General features: G+C 36.8%; 1 protein-coding gene and 1 pseudogene across 4 annotated transcripts in view; both read left to right on the forward strand.

Moving 5' to 3' along the window:
- LOC126934259 (uncharacterized) overlaps window positions 1-24,586 on the forward strand; it is a 1,193,286-nt pseudogene that overhangs the window by 524,599 nt on the left and 644,101 nt on the right. The window lies entirely within an intron of this gene.
- FSHR (follicle stimulating hormone receptor) overlaps window positions 1-24,586 on the forward strand; it is a 192,400-nt gene that overhangs the window by 76,884 nt on the left and 90,930 nt on the right. For all 3 annotated transcript variants that reach the window (XM_050754868.1, XM_050754869.1, XM_050754871.1), the window contains exon 2: window positions 13,460-13,531. In XM_050754868.1, the coding sequence (XP_050610825.1) occupies window positions 13,460-13,531 (72 nt within the window). The remainder of the gene's footprint in view (window positions 1-13,459; window positions 13,532-24,586) is intronic.

The raw sequence follows: 24,586 nt of genomic DNA on the forward strand, positions 1-24,586 counted from the left end.
TTGAAAATTAATTATGAAATATTTCAAGCATGAAGTATAGAGAATATTATAATAAATGCCCATCAGACACCACTTAGCTTTGCCAAATCTTAACACTTGGTCATAATTGCTTAGTTTTTCTTTTTAATATAAGATACCTTAGATACAACTACGTACCTCTTCTCTTGTCACAGAAGTGACTATACTGATTTTGGTGTTGATCATCTCCAGAATTTTTTAATAGATATATATGCATCTTTAAACATGTTTTAAAATATAGTTTTTGTTACTATGCCTGTATAATGGTGAGGTCAACAAATCAAGAGACAACTACCATTGAAAAGATAACTTGTTATACTCACAGATCTCAAGAGAAAGGAATCACACCCTGGGGCAGGGGGAGGAACACAAAGAAGCGGCAGGGTCAATCAGAAGACAGAGAAAGTAAGGGGGAAACTCTTACTGTCTTTCCACAGGAACAAGCAGCCAGAGACCAGGTAAACAGGTTAAGATTGGCTAGTTTGAATAACTTCGGCAAACTCTGAAGTGTAGGGGATGTCCCTAGTTGTCAGATACCTGCACCTAGGTAATTAGGGTAGAGGAATAATAGCCCAGAGAGTTAAGAACCCTGTAAAGGAGGTGGCTGGGAGTATAGACTTTGGATTAGTTGGTTTGCATATGAAAGGTGCATTCACAGACCAGTTGTTTGCTGTCTCTGTGAATTCACCACCACCACTGGGAGGGGCAGTTTCTTCAGGGTCAGCAAAGCCAGAAGATGTCAAAGCATCAAAAATACAAAAGAAAAAGACATGATTAATACAAAATAACATACTATATTATTTTGCATGTTTATAAAAATTATCTCATTCTGTTCATGTTGTACAGACATCTCATCAACTTTTTGGGTTTTGCTCTCAACATTATACTTTGGAAAATTTTCCAGCTGATTGCATGCAGCTCAGCTTACTCCTTTTTTCATTTTAAAATTTGGCATTGTGTCAATATACCACAGTGTATTAATGTGTATTCATGTTCATATTTCAGGGTACTTAAGGTGTTTCCAATATTTTGGTATAGTAATGATGCTTCCGTAATTAATGTTTTGTCTGTCCCCAGGTGCACATGTGGCAGAGAGAAGGACATGGAATAACTGGGTCCAAGGACATTTTGTATCTTCTACTTTAATACATATTGACAAATCACTCTTGAAAGCAGTTGTAGCAAATTACCCTTCCATCAAGACTGTAGAAAATATCCTACTGTTCCAATGCCTCACCAGCATGGATACTGTGAGGTTTTCCTTTCAATGTTCGCCAATATAATGGTGAATAATGGTGTCAAAGTATTATTTACACTTCTTGATTACTTACACTTCTTGATTACTATTGAAGATGAACTTTTTTTTACACATTTATTGATCTTTTGCATTTTGTCTTCTATAAATTGCCTATTCATATCTTTTGCAAATTTTTCTACTGGGTTGTTTGTATTTCTCTTATTATTTAGCAAATTTCTTTATATACTTTATTTGCATTTATTGCAAATATCTTTCTCCAGTCTAAAGCTTATACATAAACTACAGTTCAGTTTGTGTATCTTTGTTTTACAGAAATTTTAAGTTAAATGTACTTAAATTTATTAACTTTTCAATTTTAGTGCAAAATTTTTGCATCTTTTTTTAAAAAAAGAAGTCTTCCGAATAGATGTTTTATTTAAAAGTTTTAAAGTCTTAATTTTTCCCATTTATATCTTTAGTAAAATTGGAATTAAGATTGAATATGGTAATAAGTGAAGGTCTTAGGTTACTCCACAAGGAAAATCAATAGTCTTAGCATCCTTTATTGATTAGTCCATATCTTCCACCATGGATTTTTGATGATTCACTGTCATTTATCATATTCTTTTGTTTGTGGTTTATTTCCATGCTCTTTATTTTCCTCCATTGGTCTATTTATTTAAATCCCTGTCAATATCACAATATTTTAATCACTCTAACTTTAGAAAAATCATATTTCCTGGTATGCCAATCCCCTCAATCTTGTTCTACTTCTTTAAAATTGCTTTGGCTATTCTTTAAAACTTGCTCTTCCATATGACTATTAATCAGTCAGTCAATTTCCACATACCCATACAAAAACAAACAAAAAACTGTGCTTTAGATGGGTTTTGCATTTAATTTATATATTGATGTGCATTAAAACTGATAATCTTCACAATATTGAAACTTCCCATTTATAAATGTGCTGATTTCTGTTTGTTTGGGGGTTTTAACTTTTTTTCAATTAAGTATTTGATTACTTCTCCTAAATCCTGGAGCCTGTTTTTTTCTTAGACGAATTTCTTTATATAGTATAACTTTTGTGGTCACTGTAATTGATATAGTTTAAAATAATATGGGGGGATTATTTTTGTTCACTAATCATATACCCAGCTGTCTGACTAGACTTTCTTATTAGCTGTCATAGTGATGTCTTAGATTGGTTACAGAATAGGCTTTTTTGTGTGTGTAAACAATGATTTTTTCTGTGGGTAATGATAGTTTTTCATCAGTAATTCTGACGTATCTTTTTCGCTTTCTATTCTTATTGTGTAGTAATTATGATGTATCTTTTTCTTTCTCTATTCTTATTGTGTAGGCTAGGGTATCCAGCACAGTATCAAATAGAGGAGGGAACAGCATCATTGTCTCATTCCAATTTTAAGTGGAATATGTCTAAAATTTCTCCATTCAGTATGATACTTATTTTAGTGTTTAATAGAATTACCCCTTATCAGAGTAAGAATTTTCTTTTTCAAGAACTTTTATCATGATGGATTTCCATTATTATCAAATACATTTTCTATTTCTATTAAGAAAATCATGTGGCTTTTTCTATTTATATGAAAATTTTCTTTGAAAGAGCTGTCTAATATTTAGCAGCTCTTGAATTCTGTGACACATTTAAGCTGATAATAATGTATTATTTATTTAACTCCACTAAGTGCATATTGTCCCTATATTATTTCCTTTCTTTTATTGTCCCTGTCTAGTTTTGTTACCAATGTTACACTAACCACATAAAAAGGGTTGGAGAGCATTCCCTCTTTTACTAGCTGATATTGTTTGGCTAGTATAGGAGGGACCTAGTGGGACGTAATTGAATCATGGGGGCAGGTCTTTCCCGTGGTGTTCTCATGATAGTGAATAAGTCTCACGAGATCAGATGGTTTTAAAAAGAGAAGTTTCCCTGCACAAGCTCTCTCTTTGCATGCTGCCATCCGTGTAAGATATGACTTGCTCCTCCTTGCTTTCCACCATGACTGTGAGGCCTCCTCAGCCAAATGGAACTGTAAGTCCATTAAATCTCTTTCTTTTGTAAATTGCCCAGTCTCAGAAATCTCTTTATCAGCAGCATGAAAATGGACTAAAACAGTAAATTGATACCAGTAAAGTGGGGCATTGCCGAAAACACCCCTGAAAATGTGGAAGTGACTTTGGAACTGGGTAATAGGCAGAGGTTGGAAACAGGCAGAAGACAGGAAAATGTGGGAAAGTTTGGAACTTCCTAGAGACTTGTTGAATGACTTTCACAAAAATGCTAAGAGTGATATGAACAATAAGGTCTAGGCTGAGGTGGTCTCAGATGGAGATGAGGAACTTGTTGGGAACCAGAACAAAGGTGACTATTGTTATGTTTTAGCAAAAAGACTGGTGGTGTTTTGCCCCTGCCCTAGAGATTTGTGGAACTTTGAACTTGAGAGATGATATAGGGTATCTGGCAGAAGAAATTTCTAAGCAGCAAAGCATTCAAGAGTTGACTTGGGTGCTGTTAAAGACATTCAGTTTTATAAAATAATCAGAGCATAAAAGTTCAGAAAATTTGCAGCCTGACAACACAATAGAAAAGAAAATCCCAATTTCTGAGGAGATAGTCAAGCTGGCTGCATAAATTTGCATAAGCAACAAGGAGCCGAATGTTAATACCCAAGACAATGGGGAAAATGTCTCCAGGGCATATCAGAGATCTTCACAGCAGCTGCTCTCATCACAGGCCCAGAGGCCTAGAAGGAAAAAGTGGTTTCATGGGCCAGGATCAAGGTCCCCATACTGTGTGCAGCCTCAGGACTTAGTGCCCTGTGTTCCAGCTGCTCCAGCTGTGGCTGAAGAGGCCAAGATAGAGCTCAGGCCATAGCTTCAGAGGGTGCAAGCCCCAAGCCTTGGCAGCTTTCACGTGGTGTTGAACCTGCAGGTATACAGAAGTCAAGAATTGAAGTTTGGAAACCTCCACCTAGATTTCAGAAGATGTATGGAAACACCTGGATGCCCAGGCAGAAGTCTGCTGCAGGGGAGAGGCCCTCATAGAGAACATCTGCTAGGGCAGTATGGAAGGGAAATATGCAGTGGGACCCTGACACAGAATCCTTACTGAAGCACTGCCCAGTGGAGCTGTGAGAAGAGGGCCACCATCCTCCAGACCCCAGAATGGTAGATCCACCAACGGTTTGCACCATGTGCCTGGGAAAGCCACTGACACTCAATACCAGCCCATGAAGACAGCTGGGAGGGAGGCTGTACCCTGCAAAGCCACATGGGCAGAGTTGCCCAAGATCATGCGAACCCACCTCTTGCATTACTGTGACCTGGATGTGAGACATGGAGTCAAAGGAGCTCATTTTGGAGTTTTAAAGATTTGAGTGCCCCACTGGATTTCGGACTTGCATGGGGCCTGTATCCCCTTTGTTCTGGCCAATCTCTCCCATTTGGAATGGCTGTATTTACCCAATACCTGTACCCCATTGTATCTAGGAAGTAACTAACTTGCTTTTGATTCTACAGGCTCATAGGCAGAAGGGGCTGGCCTTGACTCAGATGAGAGTCTGGATTGTGGACTTTTGAGTTAATGCTGAAATGAGTTAAGACTTTTGGTGGTCTGTAGGGAAGGCTTAATTGGTTTTGAAATGTAAGGACATGAGATTTGGGAGAGGCCAGGGACAGAATGATATGGTTTGGCTCTGTGTCCCCCACCCAGCTCTTATCTTGAATTTCCATGTATTATGGGAAGCACCCAGTGGGAGGTAATTGAATCATGGGGGCAGGTTTTTCCCATGCTGTTCTCAAGATAGTGACTAAGTCTTATGAGATCTGATTATTTTAAAAAGAGGAGTTCCCCTGCACAAGCTCTCTTTCTTTGCCTGCTGCCATCCATGTAGGATGTGACTTGCTCCTCCTTGCCTTCTGCCATGATTGTGAGGCCTTCCCAGCCACATGGAACTGTAAGTCCTATTAAACCTCTTTCTTTTGTAAATTGCCCAGTATTGGGTATGTCTTTATCAGCAGTGTGAAAAGGGACTAATACACTAGTCTGTGGAATAGTTTATATAAGATTGGGATTTTTTTGTTCCTTTGAAGGGGTAGAATTTACTTCTAACATCATATGGTACTGACCTTATTTTTTAGTGGACAGCTGTTAAATTACCAACCCAATTTGTTAATAATTACAGATTTATTCACTTTTCTATATCTTCATGAATCAATTTTTGTAAGCATATGTTTCTGTAAAAATTATCCATGTTTTCTGATTTTTCAAATCTGTTAGTCTAGGTGTGATATCTCATGCCTGTAATCCCAGCACTTTGGGAAGTCAAGACAGGTGGATCACTCTAGTTGAGGAGTTGAAGACCAGCCTGGGCAACATGGCAAAACCCTGTCTCTACCAAAAAAAACCAAACAAACAAAAACAAAAGTCAGCCAGGTGTGGTGGTGCATGCTGTAGTCTCAGCTGCTTGAGAGGCAGGCTCAATTAAGCCCAGGAAGTCAAGGCTGCAATAAGCCATTATTATGCCACTACACTCCAGCCTGGGTGACAGAGCAAAACTGTCTCAAAAGAAAAAAAAAGTAATGTTATAAAATTGTTCTTAGAGTTCTCTAATTTAAATCTGTTATATCCATAGTTAAGTGCCATCTTTCAGGCCTCTAATTGTTTGGGGGCTTTTATTCTCTCTCAGTTTTTACTCTTTGCTGATTATGAACAAATATTCTTTCTAGTCTTAATCTTTCCAAAGAACTAGCTTTTGGTATTGTTGATCCTCTTTATTGCTATTTTTAATTCATTTTTTCTTATCTTTATTCTTTCTTTCTACTCTTTTAGGTTTCCTCTTTAAATTGCAAATTTAAGTCTTGCAATGTGATTTTTATTTTTTATAATTTACAAATAATAATTTTACATATTTATGGGGAACATAGTGATGTTTCAATGCATATAATGTAAAGTGATCAGAACAGAGTGATTAGCATACCCATCATCTCAAACATTTTTCATTTATTTGTGTTGGGAATGTCAATATCCTTCTTTTTTATTTGAAATTATATATTGTTGAACACTAGCAATTATTCTTCCTATCTAGCTATAATTTTGTATCCTTTAACAAATCTCTCCTCATCCTTCTCTTCCCCATACCCTTCCCAGCCTCTAGTATCCTCTGCTACACTTTGTACTTCTATGAGATCAACTTTTTCTAGCTTTGATATATTAGTGAGAATATATAGTGTTCAACTTTCTGTCCCTGGCTTGTTTCATTTAACATAATGTCCTCCGATTCCACCCATGTTTCTGCAAATGACAGGATTTTATTCTATGGCTAAGGATTTTATTCTGTGACTAAACAGTATTCCATTATGTATATATACCACATTTGCTTTATCCATTCATCTGTTGTTGGACAACTAGGTTGATTCCACACCTTGGCTATTGGGGTAGTGCTGCAATAAACATGGAAGTGTAGATGTCTCTTTTTTTTTTTTTTTTTTTTTTTGAGATGGAGTCTCGCTCAGTTGCCCAGGCTGGAGTGCAGTGGTGCAATCTCGGCTCACTGCAAGCTCCGCCTCCTGCGTTCACACCATTCTCCTGCCTCAGCCTCCCAAGTAGCTGGGACTACAGGCGCCCGCCACCACGCCCAGCTAATTTTTTTTTTTTTTTGTATTTTTAGTAGAGATGGGGTTTCATCTTGTTAGCCAGGATGGTCTTGATCTCCTGACCTCGTGATCCGCCCCCCTTGGCCTCCCAAAGTGCTGGGATTACAGGCATGAGCCACCACGCACGGCTGATGTCTCTTTGATATAGTAATTTCCTTTCTTTTGGGATAAATTCCAAGTAGCAGGATTGCTGGATCATATGGTAGCTCTATTTGCATTTTTTGATGAACCTTCATACTGTTTTTTATAGTGTCTCTACTAGTTTACTTTCCCAACAACAGAATTTAAATGTTCCCTTTTCTCTTCATCCTCACCAACATTTGTTATTTTGTTGTCCTTTTGAGGATAGCCATCCTAATTTTGGTAAGACAGTATCTCATTGTGGTTTTAATTTGCACTTTCCTGATGATTAGGGAACATGTTTTTATATATTTGCTGGTCATTTATATGTCTTCTTTTGGGAAATGTCTGTTCAGATCATTTGCTTGTTTTCTTAAGCAACTTTTCTGTTGGTGGTGATTTGCTGAGTTTTTTTGCTGTTGATATGTTTCAGTTACTCTGTCAAATGAGTAGCTGGCTAATATTTTCTCCCATTCTATAGGTTATCTTTTCATTCTGTTGGTTGTTTTCTTTACTATGAAGAAACTTTTTGGTTTGATATAATCCCATTTATTTTTCCTTTTGTTTCCTGTGCTTTTGAAGTCTTACTCAGAAAACCTTTGTCCAGACCAATGCTCTGAAGCACTTCTACATTTTCTTCTAGTAGTTTTATCATTTCAGGCCTTACATTTAGGTATCTGATTCATTTTGAGGTCATTTCTATATAGAATGAGAGGTGGGAGTATAGTTTCATTCTTCTGCATAGGGATATACGATTTTCCCAGCAGCATTTATTGAAAAGACTGTCCTTTCCCCAGAGTGTTCTTGACACCTTTGTCAAAAATTAGTTGGATGTCAATACATGGATTAATTCCTGGGTTCTCTAATCTGTTCTTCTGGTCTATGTGTCTATTTTTGTGCCAATACCTTGTTGTTTTGGTTACTATAGCTTTGAAGTATATTTTGAAGTCTGAGAATGTGATGCATATAGTTTTGCTCTTTTTGCTTAGAATGCTTTGGTTATTCAGTATCTTTTGTGGTTCCATAAAATGTTAAGATTTTTTAATTTCTATCAAGAATGTCATTGCCATTTTGATAGGGATTGCATTGAATCTGTAGATTGCTTTAGGTAGTATAGTCATTTTAACAATATTAATTATTCTGATCCATGACTATGGGATGTCTTTACATTTGTATCTTCTTTAATGTCTTTAATTAGTGTTTTGTAGTTTCCCTTGTGGAGGTCTTTCATGTCTTTGGTTAAATTTATTCCTGGGTATTTTTTGTAGCTATTGTAAACGAGATTGCCTTCTTGATTTCTCTTTCAGCCAGCATGTTGTTTATGTATTGAAATTCTACTGATTTTGTATATTAATTTTTTATCCCACAACTTTATTTAATTCATTTATCAGTTCTAAGAGGTTGTTGATAGAGTCTTTAGGTTTTTCTATATATAAGATCATGTAATCTGCAAGCAGGGACAATTTGCCTTCTTCTTTTCCAATTTGGATGACCTTTATTTCTTTCTCTTGCCTACTTGCTCTGACTAGAACTTCCAGTACAATTATGAATAAAAGTAGTAAGAGTGGGCATTCTTGTCTTGTTCTAGTTCTGAGTGGGAAATGTGAAAGCAACAGTAAGATGTTAATTGTGGTGCAAAGTATTCTAAACTTTATTATACTCTCATTTACTTTATTTCTAAAGTGAAAATTTATCAAATATAATGCCTTTACCCATGTTTCTGATTTAAAGGAAATGTACACATACCTTCTGAATTTGTTAATTAGAACTAGATCAACAAAGTCATAGTGAATTATCAGAAGGTTGCTGGTTGAAATAAGCCTTCTATAATAAGCAGAGTTTACAATGTTAAGTGGTAAATCCAGATTTCTTCAGTAAACATTCAAATAAGTGTAGTTCTCTATAACAATCATTTTCAGTGTTAAAATTATAAGAGTCCATGAAACCATTTTAGTAAACCCTTTGCTACTAGTAGAAAGCTCCTTACCCATGTTAGCAATAAACTCAAAGAGAAACTTAACCTTATAACTGCAAAATAGCATGGTAGTGTAGGCTAAACTTAAGCTGTATCTAATATGAAATTATAATGTCTAACTTAATGTTTACCTCCTCGAACATCTCTATCAACAGTCTTTGATTTTACCAATGTTTCTTATTAAACAACTTCCAAGTTTAAGTTCTAGCAAAAAATGGAATAAAAATTATTGGGTTCATAATTTTCTGTTTCCACAATTCTATTTTTCTTTTAGTAGTTTATTGCATTGGAAGCTTAGCTCATTAATTTTTTAATCTAATTTCTTGCTTTCCTTTCTGGTACAGTAATTTAAATCTATAAATTTCTGTTATAGGTAGCAATTTACCTATATCCCATGAGTTTAATATGTTGTATTTTCATTGTAGGTCAATCCAAATAATTCCTAATTATAATTGTGATTTCTTCTTTGACCCATGTATGACTTAAAAGGGTGTGTGTTTGGTTGGTTGGTTGGTTTGCTTTGCTTTGCTTTTGGTTTTTCCACATGGGTGTATGTGTACTAGAAGAGGAGAATTAATTATATTTATTACTGATTTCTAAGTAATTTAATTGCATCATCACCAAAGTAATTTTTTAATACTAATTTTCTTTGTAACCTAGTTCTTGGTCAATATGTTTTTAGTGTTCTTTATTGACTTGGTGGGGCTTCTAGCCATTATGACAACCCACTTGTAATTGTTTCCTGCAAATCTCATGTTGAAATTTAATATCCAGTGTTGAAAATGTGACCTAGTGGGAGGTGACTGTGTCACGGGGGCAGATGCCTCATAAGCGGCTTGGTGCCATCCTTACAGTAATGAGTGAATTCTCACTCTATTAGTTTTCACAAGAGCTGATTGTTGAAAAGAGCCTGGCATCTCCCTTCCCTTCCTCATCCTTCATCAATTGCCATGTGATGCCCATTCTCCTTCCCCTACTGCCATGAGTGGAAGCTTTCTGAGGCCCTCGCCAGAAGCAGTTGCTGATGCCATGCTTCTTGCACAGCCTGCAGAACCATGAGTGAAATAAAGCTTTTCTTTATAAATTATTTAGTTTCAAGTATTACTTTATAGCAACACAAATGAACTAAGACACTCACCTATTCAATAAGAAACACTAATTTCTTCATTCACTATTCCTTCTTGCATTTGGTGCCTTCCTCCTGGATTAAATTTTCTTATCCTTTAAAGAAATTATTTTTCTAGAAGTTTATTCATAGCTAATTAAATTTGTTCTGAAGTAATTTTGTTTTACCCTAACATTTGAGTAATTTTCTACATTGTAGAATTTTAAATTGGCATTAATCTAATAATTTTGAAGACATTTTTACAAGGTTTTCTAATTATTTTTTATTTGAAGGTAGTCTATCTTTTCCCCTCCACTTGCATTTAAAATATCTTCTTTAATGGCTCTACAGTTTTAATTTATAGATGTCTGGCAGTGGATTTGTGTTTTCCTCCCTGGGATTTGTTGAGATCTCTGGATCTGAGGATTTATATCTTTTATAAGTTATGAAAGATTTCTGGATGTTATTTCATTGTAATTTAAATTGTTGGTTCTCCATTTTCTATACCTTTCCAGAACGTGTATGAGACGAAAATGTATCTTTATATTCCATCCTCCACATTTCATTTCATGTGCCAGTTTGGTATCAAGATGTAAATCCCTTAGCCTCCAAGTTCACAAACTCCCCCAGGGTACCTTGGTTTTAGTTTACCTGCTTAGAATTCTGGTTTGCATTCACCACTGCTCAGGGTTCCATCTGGTATTCAGCTGCTTTACTTTGAGCCCCTGGGGATTTCTCATATCCTTGCAAGCTCTACTATGCATTTAAAATAATATTTGTAATGTTTTATAGAAGACTTCTGGGTAATTTTTTGTGAAAATATCTTCAGATTATCTTGTTTATAACATTTCAGGAAACAGAGGTCAATGAAGATTTTAAGCGTCAAAAATATTTAATTATGTTAATAAGCTTGAACCACTTAATACAGACATAGTCCTTGAAAATTTTAGAAAAACATGCACACTGCTGGGGCTGAATCAAATGCTTTCTAGTTGACGTTCTTAAATAGAAGAGTTTGTTATTCAAGACCACAGTCTCCATGCATCTCATTAACTAATATTTTACTTTAATGTTTCAATTTCCTTGAAACTTTTAGAGTGTTGAGTAGTTTAAAGCAACTTTATTATCTTCCTTTATTGGTTTATTTTCATCATTATTCTGTCCTGCGTTAAATAGGAACAAAAGGAACTTGTACGTATTAACTAAGGTTGTGAGTACAATTAAGGTAGGGTGTTGAGCTAACTTCGATTCATTTTGCATGCATATTCTAGAATTAGATAATCTTTTGTTATCTTAAATTAAATCACCTTTTATTTAAATAGCTTAATAAAGACAATGCTTTTAGTATGATCTAATATTTTTGAGGCTTGGGTTCAAAATTCGTCTACTCTTGACAGTATTTCTGTTATATATTTGTGTACTTTGGGATCTTTCTCATCTTAATCCTTGTAAAGAATTTATTGCTATTATATCAACTGTAGCCCTCAACTGTTTTCTGGCAATTTCAAGGTTTCTGGTATTGCCTTCACAGCAAGTATATAAACTCCTCCAGGGCAGCAACAGCACACAAGGTTCTCTCTGATTCCTCACCATAGGGTTGGTACACCTAGCAGCCAAGCACAAACAAGGTGAAAGAAAAGACCTGATTGCCTGAGTAGCAGCTCTGTCTGAAACAGAAATTTCACCAACACCAATAAATAATAGAAGGTTAAAACAATAAAATATTTATGAAACTATCCAAGTCCATGGTATTTGATTATAATTCCTCCTCACAGACTGCCTTATAAAAGGATGTGTTAAAGACAAAAGAAAACCAAATCCCTATTAATCAGTTACAAAGCAAGAAAAAGCCAGAGGGAAGAAGGCTGGGGAAAGAATCATATTCTTATTATAAAGATTTTCAAAGGGTCAACTGTAACTTCAACCTCAAACCTAGAATTTTCAGAGTGCTCAATAGCCATTCAATTCAGTCATTCAAATATTTATTGACCATCTATCACGTTAAGCACTGCTCTAGGCATTTAGTATACAATCATAACAAATCAGGCAAACATTTTTGCCCTCATGGAGCTTGAAGTCTAGTTATGAGGAAGAAACAAATAAATGGATACACAAATAAACAGAAGATATAACATGTCAGAATTGCTATGAAGAAAAGTTTAAGCAGCGGGAAAGAGGGTCTGGGCCAAGTTTGGGAGATTATCATTTTAAATAGGTGGTTAGGGAAAGCTTCACTAAAATGGTAACATTTGAGCACATGGGGTTCTGAGATAACAACCCATGAGGATATCTGGGAGAGAAATGTTCCAAACAGAAAGAACTGCAAATGTGGAAACATTAAGCCAGAAAGAACCTGGCATGTTCAAGGAATTGCTAGAGGATGCTGTGACAAGACCAGAATGATCAAAGGGTAGTTGTCAAAATTGAGAATGCAGGGTCTATGGAAATAAAGAGCAGAAAGCTCTTGTAGGGCACTGAAGGCCTTTGTAAACAACTTTGATTTCTCCCTTAGTGCAATGAGGAGCCATTGGAAGGAATTTTGAGGCAAGTGTGAGACAAATATTTTGAGCAGAAGAAAATGGCAAAAGCTGAAGGCAGCTGAGGTTAAGAGAAGACTTTTTTTTAGATGAGAGACATTATGGCATGTTTTTATATTAGTAAGCAGAATCCAGGAAAGAAGGGGGAAAAGGTAAATGAAATGCGTCTAAGAAAGTGGAAAATTGTCATAGTGGTTACTGAGACTAGCAGAGAGGGAAAGAGACCTAGTGTATACTGGAGAAGCTATTCTTAGGACCCTGGACAGTTCACTCACAGTACCAGGAAAGAAGGCAATGTGTGTAAAGCACAGGTGCAGGCAGGTTGATCAGGTAGTGAGCCCTGTGAAAGTATAAGGACATTTTCTTCTATTGATTTCATTTTCATCTTGGAATAGGAGTCAAGGTCAGCTGAGAATGACAATAAAGGAAGAGGTAATGGGGGTTGGAGTAGAGAAAGAGAACAGGCCTCACACAGGGCTACAGAAGGCAACATAGGGTAGTGGGAACAAGCAAGGTTCATATTCCATCTCTGTCATGTATCAGCCATGTGACCCCGGGTAAGTTTTTTATTCTCCCTAAACTCTAGTTTCCTTATGCAAAATGGAAAGAGTAATAGTGCCAGTATCACTACTTGTAGACAGGATGAAAAGAGAGAATGTAAAAGCAAATTTCAACATTACTTTATGGCAAGCACTTAGTATATGTTAGCTGTTTGCTGATATTAATACATTAGCAACTCAATTACTTACTAATAAATAGGTTGTGATATTTTATTTCTACTCTCTTTGCAGGAGGTTTGTCCTCACCAAGCTTCGAGTCATCCAAAAAGGTGCATTTTCAGGATTTGGGGACCTGGAGAAAATGTATGTAACTGGCACTGCTGTGAGTGAATGCCTCAAGGGGGCTATAGGGAGTAACTTCAGACCACATCTAGTATGATTATCTGCACTTAGTAGCCGAACTGACATGGTCAGCCAAACTTTCTGCATCTCCTCACATTTTATTGTGTTACCATGGTTCCTAAATGATAGTGTGGAGTCTTTCAGTGAGGCCATTGAAATGAGCAAAAGAGCAATCCAAGCAATTTTTGTCATTTCTCAAATAAGGGGTTGCTCCCAGAGTACCTGTGAATGGAATTTTCATAAACCAAAGCCTCTTTTTTTTCTGCAGACATCCAATCTCTTTCAAAGATACTTTCTACTATTTATGATTAATTTTTAATTGACAGCAGGACTTAACATTTATGCTGTAGAGATTCTCTAGATTTCTTGTTTCCAAGGTATATATGCAGGCCAGTAGTAATTGATATATAAACATTTCAAAGTACTAGAAAAGTTTACAGCACTGATTAAGATTTCCTTTGAAGAGAAGCCCCCTTTGTTACTGCAGACATTCAGTTCACATTGGGGGCTAGTTTAATTTAGAGTTTTTCGAAGACATGGTTTTCTCAAAGCAGGGTGCAGTAGTAAAAGGCAGAGCAAATCCTCCCACACTTAAAGTAATCCTCCCTCCCTTTTAAGGCTCTTGGTACCACCTCCTGGGCATTCAGGGCCGGGGAAATACATTCTTCTCTGCGGTGAGACAGGCAGGATTCATGACTTTAACACCAGTGAGTATAGCAATGAATAGACAGAGTATATACAGAAGGGAATGAAAGCAAGGCAAGAAAGAAAACCTTTAGTTCATGTGTTTCTTTCTTGAAGTCATTAAATTTATCTTTTTGGTTATTTTATATCCCTTTAAGAATAGTACTTCCTGGAGTTTGAAGAAGCAAAAAAAGGAATCCATTAACAAAAGAATCACAAAGTATAGAAGATGTCATTATGTTCCAGCAATTAAGCCACCTGCTTAAAGGAGGGTGGGCAGAATCCTGGTTTCAGTGTTAGTTTTAATATAAAATTACTGCATAACCTTGATTAAAGCATTTTACCTTTCAAGGCCTTGGTTTCCTCCTCTGTGTATTAAGAGAGGAGTTTTTAAAAGGGGCTTATGTGATTTCCAATTTCTATCCCCATGTTGGAGGAGAGCCCAATTTAAGACCTGTAATCTTCCGGGTTTACCTCACTGAGGACATTCAGCTATCACAGGGATTAGAAGATGGGGACACAAACCTGAACAGAGTTCACCAAGGAAACCAGGGAAACAGTAGAGTTGGCGAGCTTTGTGCTCAAGATGTATTCCTGGATGAATTCACCATTCCCTTGCCTGGAGTTAACGTAGACGAAATGACTATTGGATATCCCTGTGTCCCTAAACATCACTATAAGTTCATAGAATTCTAAAGACAGACATTTCAGATGTCACAAATAAGCTACTTTAATCAAGTTTAATCCAGCAATGAATGACCCCTCATTGGGTATTCAGCCTCAAGCAAGACCTTCCTGTGACGATATGAATGGTTGAGCTGAGCTGACAGAGCAACAATCCAAGAGACACAGCAGCTGGCTCAGTAACACAATTGCCCAGACACGGTTGTACATTTTTACCTCATGTCTTCATTAATCAGCCTGAACTGACACAGTGATATGCCAAAATAAAATTGGTCTTTTTTTTTTATATACCAAAAGGCTTCAAAGCATTTTCTAGCAGAGGGCCCAGCACTGAACTGAACCTGAGGAGACTTGGGTATTCCTCAGTCTCTGTGCTCACCTTTGTCCATTGTCTCACCTTACACTCTTGGTCACCAAGAAGTTCTCATCTCCTTTCCAGACTTATCTCCTTCACTTGTGTTCTTCTAGTTGTTAATCAGTTTCCTGAACTTAATAAATATTGGCTTTTTCTTCAGTATTTCCCTCTCCGCAAATCACAAAGTCCTTTTCATTCATTCTGCACATGTGACCAACTTTCACCTATCCATATTGGAAAGAATAAAAGAAAAGTTTTCTGTATAAATTCTACCTTCCTATTATGCTACCTTTTTCTCTCTTCCCCATCAAGACCACTGTGTTGAAAGAGTTGCCTACATTCACTACCTCTCTATCCTCTCTTTTCAATCACTTCTTAGCCTGCCCACTCACTATTTGGCCAAAAATTCTTCAACACTATTAAATTATTCTATTGAAGATCTCAAAAATACCATCGCTACAAGATCCAATGACTTCTACTTTATCCTCTTCTACTTACCTTATATGTAGTCTTTAAATTTCATTAATCATTAATGTCATTCTCCTCAATGCCCTTTCCCCACTTAACTTCTGGGATACCACACTCTCCTGCCTCCCTATTAACGTCCCAGATTGCTCCATATCCAGTTCTCTTCATCTCTCTTGTTCTTCAACTGCCCTTCAAAAATTTAGGTATTCTAGGGCTCTATTTTTGGCCATTTTCTTTTCTTCTAGCTCTACCCTCAAATGACCAGTTGTCAGATAATGTCTTATTACCAGGGTTCCTAAACTTTCATCTGCAACCTCCACCTCTCTTGTGAGGCCATAATTCTTGTTTTGAATTGGAAAGATGCCTAAACATCTAAATTTGAGTGAACTGCAAATACCTGAAATTCAACATATTCAGAACTAGCTTATCTTTATTTTTAAATTTCTCATCTTCCCATGTTGCCCAGTGAATAATGTCACCATCTGCCCAGGTTCCCAAACAAGCAAAATCCAGTCTCCCTTGACTCGGGTGCATTCTCTATCCCTTATGCCAAGGTGCTCTTCCAGTCCTACTGACTGCCTCTCAGATGTACTCTGATATCCAGCCCTCTTCTCATTCCTGTTGCTATTAGACCCAAAGTCTCATCAGCACTACATAGCCTACTGTATGAAGCTTCTATGCCTATCCCAGCTCCAATCTTCCTGCCACTCTGCTGCCAGACTTGCACTGTTCAAATTCTCTTGCAGAAGAACTTCTAGGGATCCTCCTCGCTACAGACTTAAGTCATAAGTTCCTGGCACAGGAATCAAAACCCTTGATCTCCCACCATATGTACTGTGTACCTTACACTCTCACCAGGTGGAACAATTTTCTATTCCCCAAGCACTATTATTACCAGACATCATATTGCATATTTAGAATGTGACAGCTTGTTCTTTGGACAATGTCTGGCACATAAAGGGATCAAAAATAATTGCAGGGGAATGAATCAACAAATAAACAAAGGAACAAAATATACTTTCACACTGTTCTTATGTAGATGCTGTCCCTCTGTCTAAAATTTCACTTCATAAAATCCTGCTTGTCATTCAGGGACCAGATGAAAAGCTTACTTTTCTACAGAGCTTTTCCAGAACTTTCCAAGTTCTTCCAAACCATAACCCTGTATTCATAATATTAACAGCACATTTATCAGATTGTACTCAGAATTTACAGTTTCTCAGATCCCTTGACTATTCTTTAAAGCCAAGATCAGAATTTAGAAACTTCATACTGAAGTATAACACCAGATCCTGTTGTTTTTACCTTCTTGTTACACCTCTAACCTATCCACTAATCTCTTTCTCCAGCTACCACAATCTTTCCTTGGTATCTTAGTCCATTTGTGCTGCTATAAGAAAATACTGCAGACTAGATAATTTACAAGGAACAGAAATTTATTTTCTCACAGTTATGGAGACTTGAAAGTCCAAAATCAAGGCTCCAGCATCTGGTGAGGGCTTTCTTGCTGAGTCCTCACATGGTGGAAGGTGGAAGGGCAAAAGGGGACAAACATGTCCCTACATGGCAGAAGAGAGAGAACCCACTCCCAAAAGCCCTTTTAAATGGCAACATTAATCTCTTCATAAGGATGGGGCCCTTGTGGTGTGGGCCCTAAACCACTCTCAAAAGGCCACATTTCCCAAAGTTGGAGTGGAGATTGAGTTTGAATAGGAAATTTGGGGAGGAAAAAAACATTTAAACCAGAGCACTTGTGTAACTACAACAGCCTTCAGCTTGTGCTGTCCCCATTTACCAGCATTATCTTCCCTCTCCCTCATCCTTTTTCATCATAGAGTAACATTTTCTAAATTCATAAATGATGTCATCTTCCATATTTGCCCCACCAGGCATGCGCGCGCACACACACACACACACACACAACTCCTCACGCCTTACCACTTTTTTCTTTTTGTTATTGTTCCACAGTTTTACCTTTTTTCTTTTATAATTTTTGATTGACACATAATTGTACATATTTATAATAATTGCAACACAAAATAATTGTAAAATAATTGAATATAGTGTACTATCTTGATACATATATACATTCGGTAATGATCATACCTCACACCTCATATATTTATCATCTCTTTGTTTCAGAAACATTCAAAATCTGCTCTTCTACATATTTGAAAATACACAGCAAATTGTTGTTAATTATAGTTGCCCTATAGTGCTATAAAACATTAGAACTTATTCCTCCTATTTTGCTGTACTTTTATATCTATTAACCAATATTTGGGTACCCCCTCCCACATAGACTTCTCTGCCTCCAATAACCACTATTCTACTCTCTGCTTCTTTGAGGTCAAATTTGTTAGCTTCCACGTATGAATGAGAACATGTAGTATTTCCCTTTCTGTGCCTAACTTATTTCACTTAACATAATATCCTCCAAGATTATCTATGTTGCTGTGAATGATAGAATTTTGCTCCCTTTCATCACTAAATAGTATTCCATTGTGTGTGTCACATACATATATATATATATTATATATAATATACATAGCATTTTCTTTATCCATTTCTTTATTTGTGAACATGTAAGTTGATTCCATACCTTGGCTATTGTGGATAGTGCTACAAGAAACATCAGAGTGCAAATAGGTCTTTGACATATTTACAGCACTGATGAAGATTTCCTTTGAAAACAGAAGACTTGGCTGGGCGCGGTGGCTCACGCCTGTAATCCCAGCACTTTAGGGGGCTGAGGCGGGCAGATCACGAGGTCAGGATATCGAGACCATCCTGGCTAATACGGTGAAATCCCGTCTCTACTGAAAATATAAAAAATTAGCAGGGCGCGGTGGCGGCCGCCTATAGTCCCAGCTACTCAGGAGGCTGAGGCAGGAGAATGGCGTGAACCCGGGAGGCAGAGCTTGCAGTGAGCCGAGATTGTGCCACTGCGGTCCGGCCTGGGCGAAAGAGCAAGACTTCCGTCTCAAAAAAAAAAAAAAAAAAAAAAAAAAAAAAAAAAAAAAAAAAAAAAAAAAAACTTTTGTTACTGCAAACACTCAGTTCATATTAAGCTGGTTTAATTTAGGGTTTTTCCAAGATATGATTTTCTCAAAGCAGGGTACAGTGGCAAAAGACCGAGCAAATCCTCCCAAACAAGCCTAAATAATTTTTTTCTGTTTCTGTGAATGACAGCATTGTTGTTGGCTTTTTACATTTTTTTTTAATTTTTAGAGACAAGGTCTTAGGCAGGAGTGTGATCATGGCTCACTGCAGCCTCAAACTCCTGGGCTCAAGCAATCTTCCTTCCTACCTTAGCCTCCGAAGTAACTAGTACTACAGGTGTGTGCCACCATACTCAGCTATTTTTTTTATTTTCTTAAATAGATGGGCACTATGTTGTCCAGCCTGGTCCTGAACTCCTGGAATCAAGTGATCATTCTGCACCAATCACCCGAAGTGCTGGAGTTCCAAGTATGGGCCACTGTGCCTAGAACTGCATTGGTACTTTGATAGTAATTGCATTGAATCTTTAGATTGCTTTAGTTAGTAAGGTCATTTTAACAATATTAATTCTTCACATCCATGAGATTGGTATATTTTTCCATTGGTTTGTATCCTTTTCAATTTATCTCCTGAATGTTTTGTGGTTTCCCCTGTAAAGGCCTTTTTCCTCCTGAGTTAAATTTATTCCTGCGGTTTTGTTTTGTTTTGTAGATTTTGTAAATGGAATGGCCTTCTTTTTTTTTTCAACTAGTTTATTGCTAGTGGATAGACATGCTACTGATTTTTGTTGGTTGATTTTGTATCCTTCGACTTAACTGAATTTGTTTATCAGTCTTAAAGGTTGTTTTTTTTTGTTTGGTTTTGTTTTTTGGTGGGAGGGGGATATGGAGACAGAGTATTACTCTGTCACCAAGCTGGAGTACAGTGGCACCATCTCTGCTCACTGCAACCTCTGCCCCCTGGTTCCAGCGATTTCCCTGCCTCAGCCTCCCGAGTAGTTGGGACTACAGGCATGTGTCACCATGCCTAGCTAATTTTTTGTATTTTAATAGCGACAGGGTTTCACCATGTTGAACAGGATGGTCTCAATCTTCTGACCTCATGATCCGCCTGCCTCAGCCTCCCAAAGTGCTGGGATTACAAGCATGAACCATTGTGCCTGGCCAGTTTTTCTGTATATATGTCATTTGAAAACAGGGACAATTTGACTTCCTCTTTTCAAATTTGGATGCCCTTCATTTCTTCCTCTTGCCTAATTGCTCTGGTTTGAACTTTCAATACTATGTTGAATAAGAGTGGTGATGGTGGAAATTATTGTATTATTCCAGTTCTTAAGAGAAAAAGTTTTCGGCTTTCCCTCAGTCCATATGATATTAGCTGAAGGTCTGTCATATATGGCCTTTATTGTGATGAGGTACTTTCCTTCTGTACCTAATTGAGAGTTTTTATCATGAAAGCATGTTAAATTTTACCAAATGCTTCTTCTATATTTATTGACATGGCCATATGAATTTTGTCCTTCATTCTGTTGCTGTAATGTATCGTGTTTACAAATTTGCATATGTTAAAACATTCTTGCATTTCTCAGATAAATCCCACTTAATTCTCTTGTATTATCTCTTTGATGTCTTATTGGTTTTGGATTACTAGGATTTTGTTGTGGATTTTTGCATCTGTCCTCATCAGGAATATTGGCCTATGTTTTCTTTTTTTTTTTTTTTTTTTTTTTTTTGTTATGTCCTTGTCTGGTATCTGAGCAATGCTGGCCTATGAGAATGGGTTAGAAAGAGTTCCCTCTGTTTCAATTTTTAGAACAGTTTGAGAAAAATCGGTATTAATTATTTTCCAAAGGTTCTGTAGAATTCAGTGGTGAAGCCATCTGGTCCTGGGCTTTTCTTTACTGGGAGATTTTCAATTACCTGTTCAAACTTTTTGCTTATTATTGGTCTATTCAGACTTTCTATTTATTCTTGGTTCAATCTTGGTGGGTTGTGTATGTCTAGGAATGTATCCAGGTTTTCAAATTTATTGGTGTATACTTGTTCATAGCAATCTTTAATGATCCTTTGTATATTTTTGGTAACCACTGCAATGTTACTACTACTGCTACTGTGATTGTATATGTTTTTCATTTCTGATTTTATTTGAGAATTCTCCCTTTTCTTCTTAGTCTAGCTAATGGTTTCTTCATTTGGCTTATCATTTCAGAAAAGCAACTTTTTATTTCATTGATCTCGTGTTATTATTTTACTGTTAATTTCATTTTCTGCTCTGATATTTATTATTTTTCTGTTCTACTAATTTTTGGTGCGGTTCGTTCTTGCTTTTTTAGTTCCTTGAGTTGCACTGTTAATTGGTTTATTTGAGGCTGGGAAATCTTTCTTGTCTTTTCATATGGGGGGTTAATGCTATAAACTTGCCTCTTAATTCTGCTTTTGCTCTGTCCCACAGGTTTTGGTATTTTGTGTTTTCATTTTCATTTGTTTTAAGAAAGATTTAAATTTTATTCTTCATTTCCTCTTTACCCATTGATCATTCAGAAATGTGCTGTTTAATTTCCATGTAGTGTATGCTTTCAAATGTTTCTCTTGTTATTGATTTCTAGGTTTATTCCATTGTGGTATTATAAGGTAGTTGATATAATTTTGATATTTTTTTAAATTTTTTGAGACTTGTTTATTGTCCTAACAATATGGCCAATTCTGAAAAGTGTTTCATTTGCTGATGATAAGAATGTGTATTCTGCAGCTGGTGGATGAAATGTTCTGTAAGTGTTTGTTTGGTCTGTGGTGCAGTTTAAATCCAATGTTTCTTTGCTGATTTTCACTCTAAACAATCTCTCCAATGCTGAGAGTGGGGTGTTGAAGTCTCCAACTACTAATGCATTGTGGTCTATCTCTCCCTTTAGGTCTAATAATATTTGCTTTTTATATCTGTGGGCTCTGGTGTTGGGTAAAGATATATATACATATATATATATATATATTCCAATTTTAATGATTTCTTGCTGAATTGATCCTTTTATTATTTTATAATGTTAATTTGTGTCTCTTTCTACATCTTTAAACTTAAGTCTGTTTTTCTGATGTAAGTATAGCTATTCCTGCTCACTTTTGGGTTTTGTTTATAAGGAATATCTTTCTTCAATCCCTTCACTTTCAGTCTATGTATCTTTACAGGTAAAGTAAGTTTCTTGTAGGCAGCATATATTTGGGTCTTTCAAAAAATCTCTTTCACCAGTCTGTATGTTTTAAATGGGGAATTTAATCTATTTACATTCAAGATTATTAATAGGTGAGGACTTACTCCTGCCATTAATTGTTTTCTGCTTGTTTTGCATATCGTTTCTTACTTCCTCTCTTATTTTTAGTTATTGCAATTAGGTGGTTTTCTGTAGTGATAGGCTTGATACCTTTCTCTTTGTCTTTTGTGTATCAGTTCTAAAAGTGAGTTTTAGAGTTTTGCATGTTGTCATGATGTTGGTTTCCGTCCTTTTACTTCCAGATGTAATACTCCTTTTGGCATATCTAGTTGTGATCAACTCCCTTATTTTTTTTTCTTGTCCATGAAATATTTTATTTCTCCTTCATTTCTGAAATGTAGCTTTGCTGGGTATAGTATTCTTGTCTTGCAGCTTTTTTTCTTTTAGTAATCTTACTTTGAATATATCATCCTATTCTCCCCTGGCCTGTAGGGTTTGTGCTAAGAAGTCTACTCTTCATCCAATGTGGATTTTTTAATGTGTGACTTGAGGCTTTTCTCTTCCTGTTTTTAAAAGTTTCTCTTTTTCTTTGACTTTTGACTATTTGACTGTAATGTGCCTTGGAAAGGACTTTTGGGGTTGACTCTATTTGGGTTGTTTTTTTGTTGTTGTTGTTGTTGTTTGGGTTTTTTTTTTTTTTTTTTTTTTGAGCTTCCTGGATCTGGATGTTCATCTCTCTCCCAAGACATGAGAAAATTTCAGCTATTATTTTATTAAATATGCTTTTTATGCCTTTTCCTTTCTCTTCTGAAATTCCTATAATATGAATATTTATTTGGTTAACTATGCCTCATAAATTCTGTAGACTTTCTTCATCACTGTTTATTATTTATTTATTGTTGCCTGTGCTCTTTCAAAAGATCTATCTTCAAGTTCAGATATTTTTTTCTTCTGCTTGGTCAATCTGTTACTGAAGCTCTCAACTGGTTCCTTTTATATCTTATTGACTTCTTAAGCTGTAAGATTTCTGTTTGGCTCTTTTTTGTGCTATCGCTTTGCCAAATTTCTCATTCAAGTTATGCGTTGTTTTCCTGATTTGATTAAATTGTCTATCTGTATTCTCTTGTATCTCACTGAGTTTCCTTAATTCTTATTTTCAATTCTTTTTCTGGCATTTTATATATTTCTTTATAATTAGGGTCTGTGACTGGAGAATCATTGTGTTCCTTTAAGGTGTCATGTTTCCTTGCTATTTCATCTTTGATGTATCCCTACATTGATTTTTATGCATCTGGTCAGTCACCTCTTCCAATTTTATGAAGTAGGTTTTATAAGAAAAGACATTCATTTGGATGAGTCATGGGGTGTTGTTTTGGTGAGGTGCTTTGACTTTGATTCTAGGTGGATACAACAGCATAGTATCTGTGTCATTTCTTTTGCTGTAATCCATGCTAGTAATGTTTGTAAGTGTCTCAGCAGCCTAGGCTGAGAGAGTCTGCAGTTGTTGTGCTGTGGCTTTACTGGGGGTGGGCTTGCTAGACTGTTCGTCAGGTCACAGGTACACACAGTGTGCACACAGTGAGTTGGCCAACTCAGGGTCTGGCTCACTGGGGTTGGGGCAATGTGGCTGTTATTCTGACCGAAGACATGGGGGCATGGGTGCTCCACTGGCTTGAGAGCATGCCTACCTGGGGATATCTCTCAGGTCCAGATGTAGGCACATAGCGACTTGGCTGGCCTGGGGGTATGTCTTCTTGGGGTGGCCCACAGGGATGTTGTGTAGGCCTTGGACATGGTTGGATGGGCTGTTGGCTGATGTGGGTGGGTGTGTGTGTCTTCTTTGGATGGATTCTGGGGCTGTTTCTTAGATTTAGGATGTGGGTGCAAGCCTGCTTAGCCAGGCTTGGAGGCATGTCTGCCAGCAGCAATCTGTGGGCTATTCCTTCGGCCAAGACATGGGCACACAGCTACTAGGTTGACCTGGGAGCATGCTTGCTGGGGTCCACCCACAGAGCTACATTCATCACTTTTTCATCCTCCCAGTCGCACAGGAGATAGGTAACATTGTTAGTGCTATGTTATAGATAAGGAAACAGGCTTAAATAGATCAAATTCTGTGTCTAAGGTCACACAATGGGTAAGCAATAGAAAAAGATATTGCAGAATAGAATGCACCTCACCTACATGGAACTAGACTAGTCTGCAGAGATGCTGAGTTCACACATCTTTACTTTCTTCTCTCTTTAGATCTGTCTCTATGTTGTACAAGTGTTTCAACTTCTCTAATCCTCATCTCCCTAATATGGAAAAATGTTAATACTAAGGTCTATTTCAAAGAGTTGTCAAGGCCCTTTATACTCAATCTCAGTATCTGGCACAACACTGGCATTTGATGAATTTATTTCTTACCCCCATCTTCTTGTTAAAATGATTGGGAAAAAAATTCCCCAACCGTTGCTGATGAGTCTTCCTCATTTATTAGTCCAGTTTAACCCAGCCTCCTCTACTTCTATCAAAAGTCAACAGGGAAAGGACCATTCTGTTTGTTTGTTTTAAGAACCAGGAAGTTTCTCCATTAGAAATGAAATGTCCACTATTCACACCTTAGCTTTTATCGGTA

Source organism: Macaca thibetana, chromosome 13 (genome assembly GCF_024542745.1).
Source record: "Macaca thibetana thibetana isolate TM-01 chromosome 13, ASM2454274v1, whole genome shotgun sequence".
NCBI lineage: Eukaryota > Metazoa > Chordata > Mammalia > Primates > Cercopithecidae > Macaca > Macaca thibetana.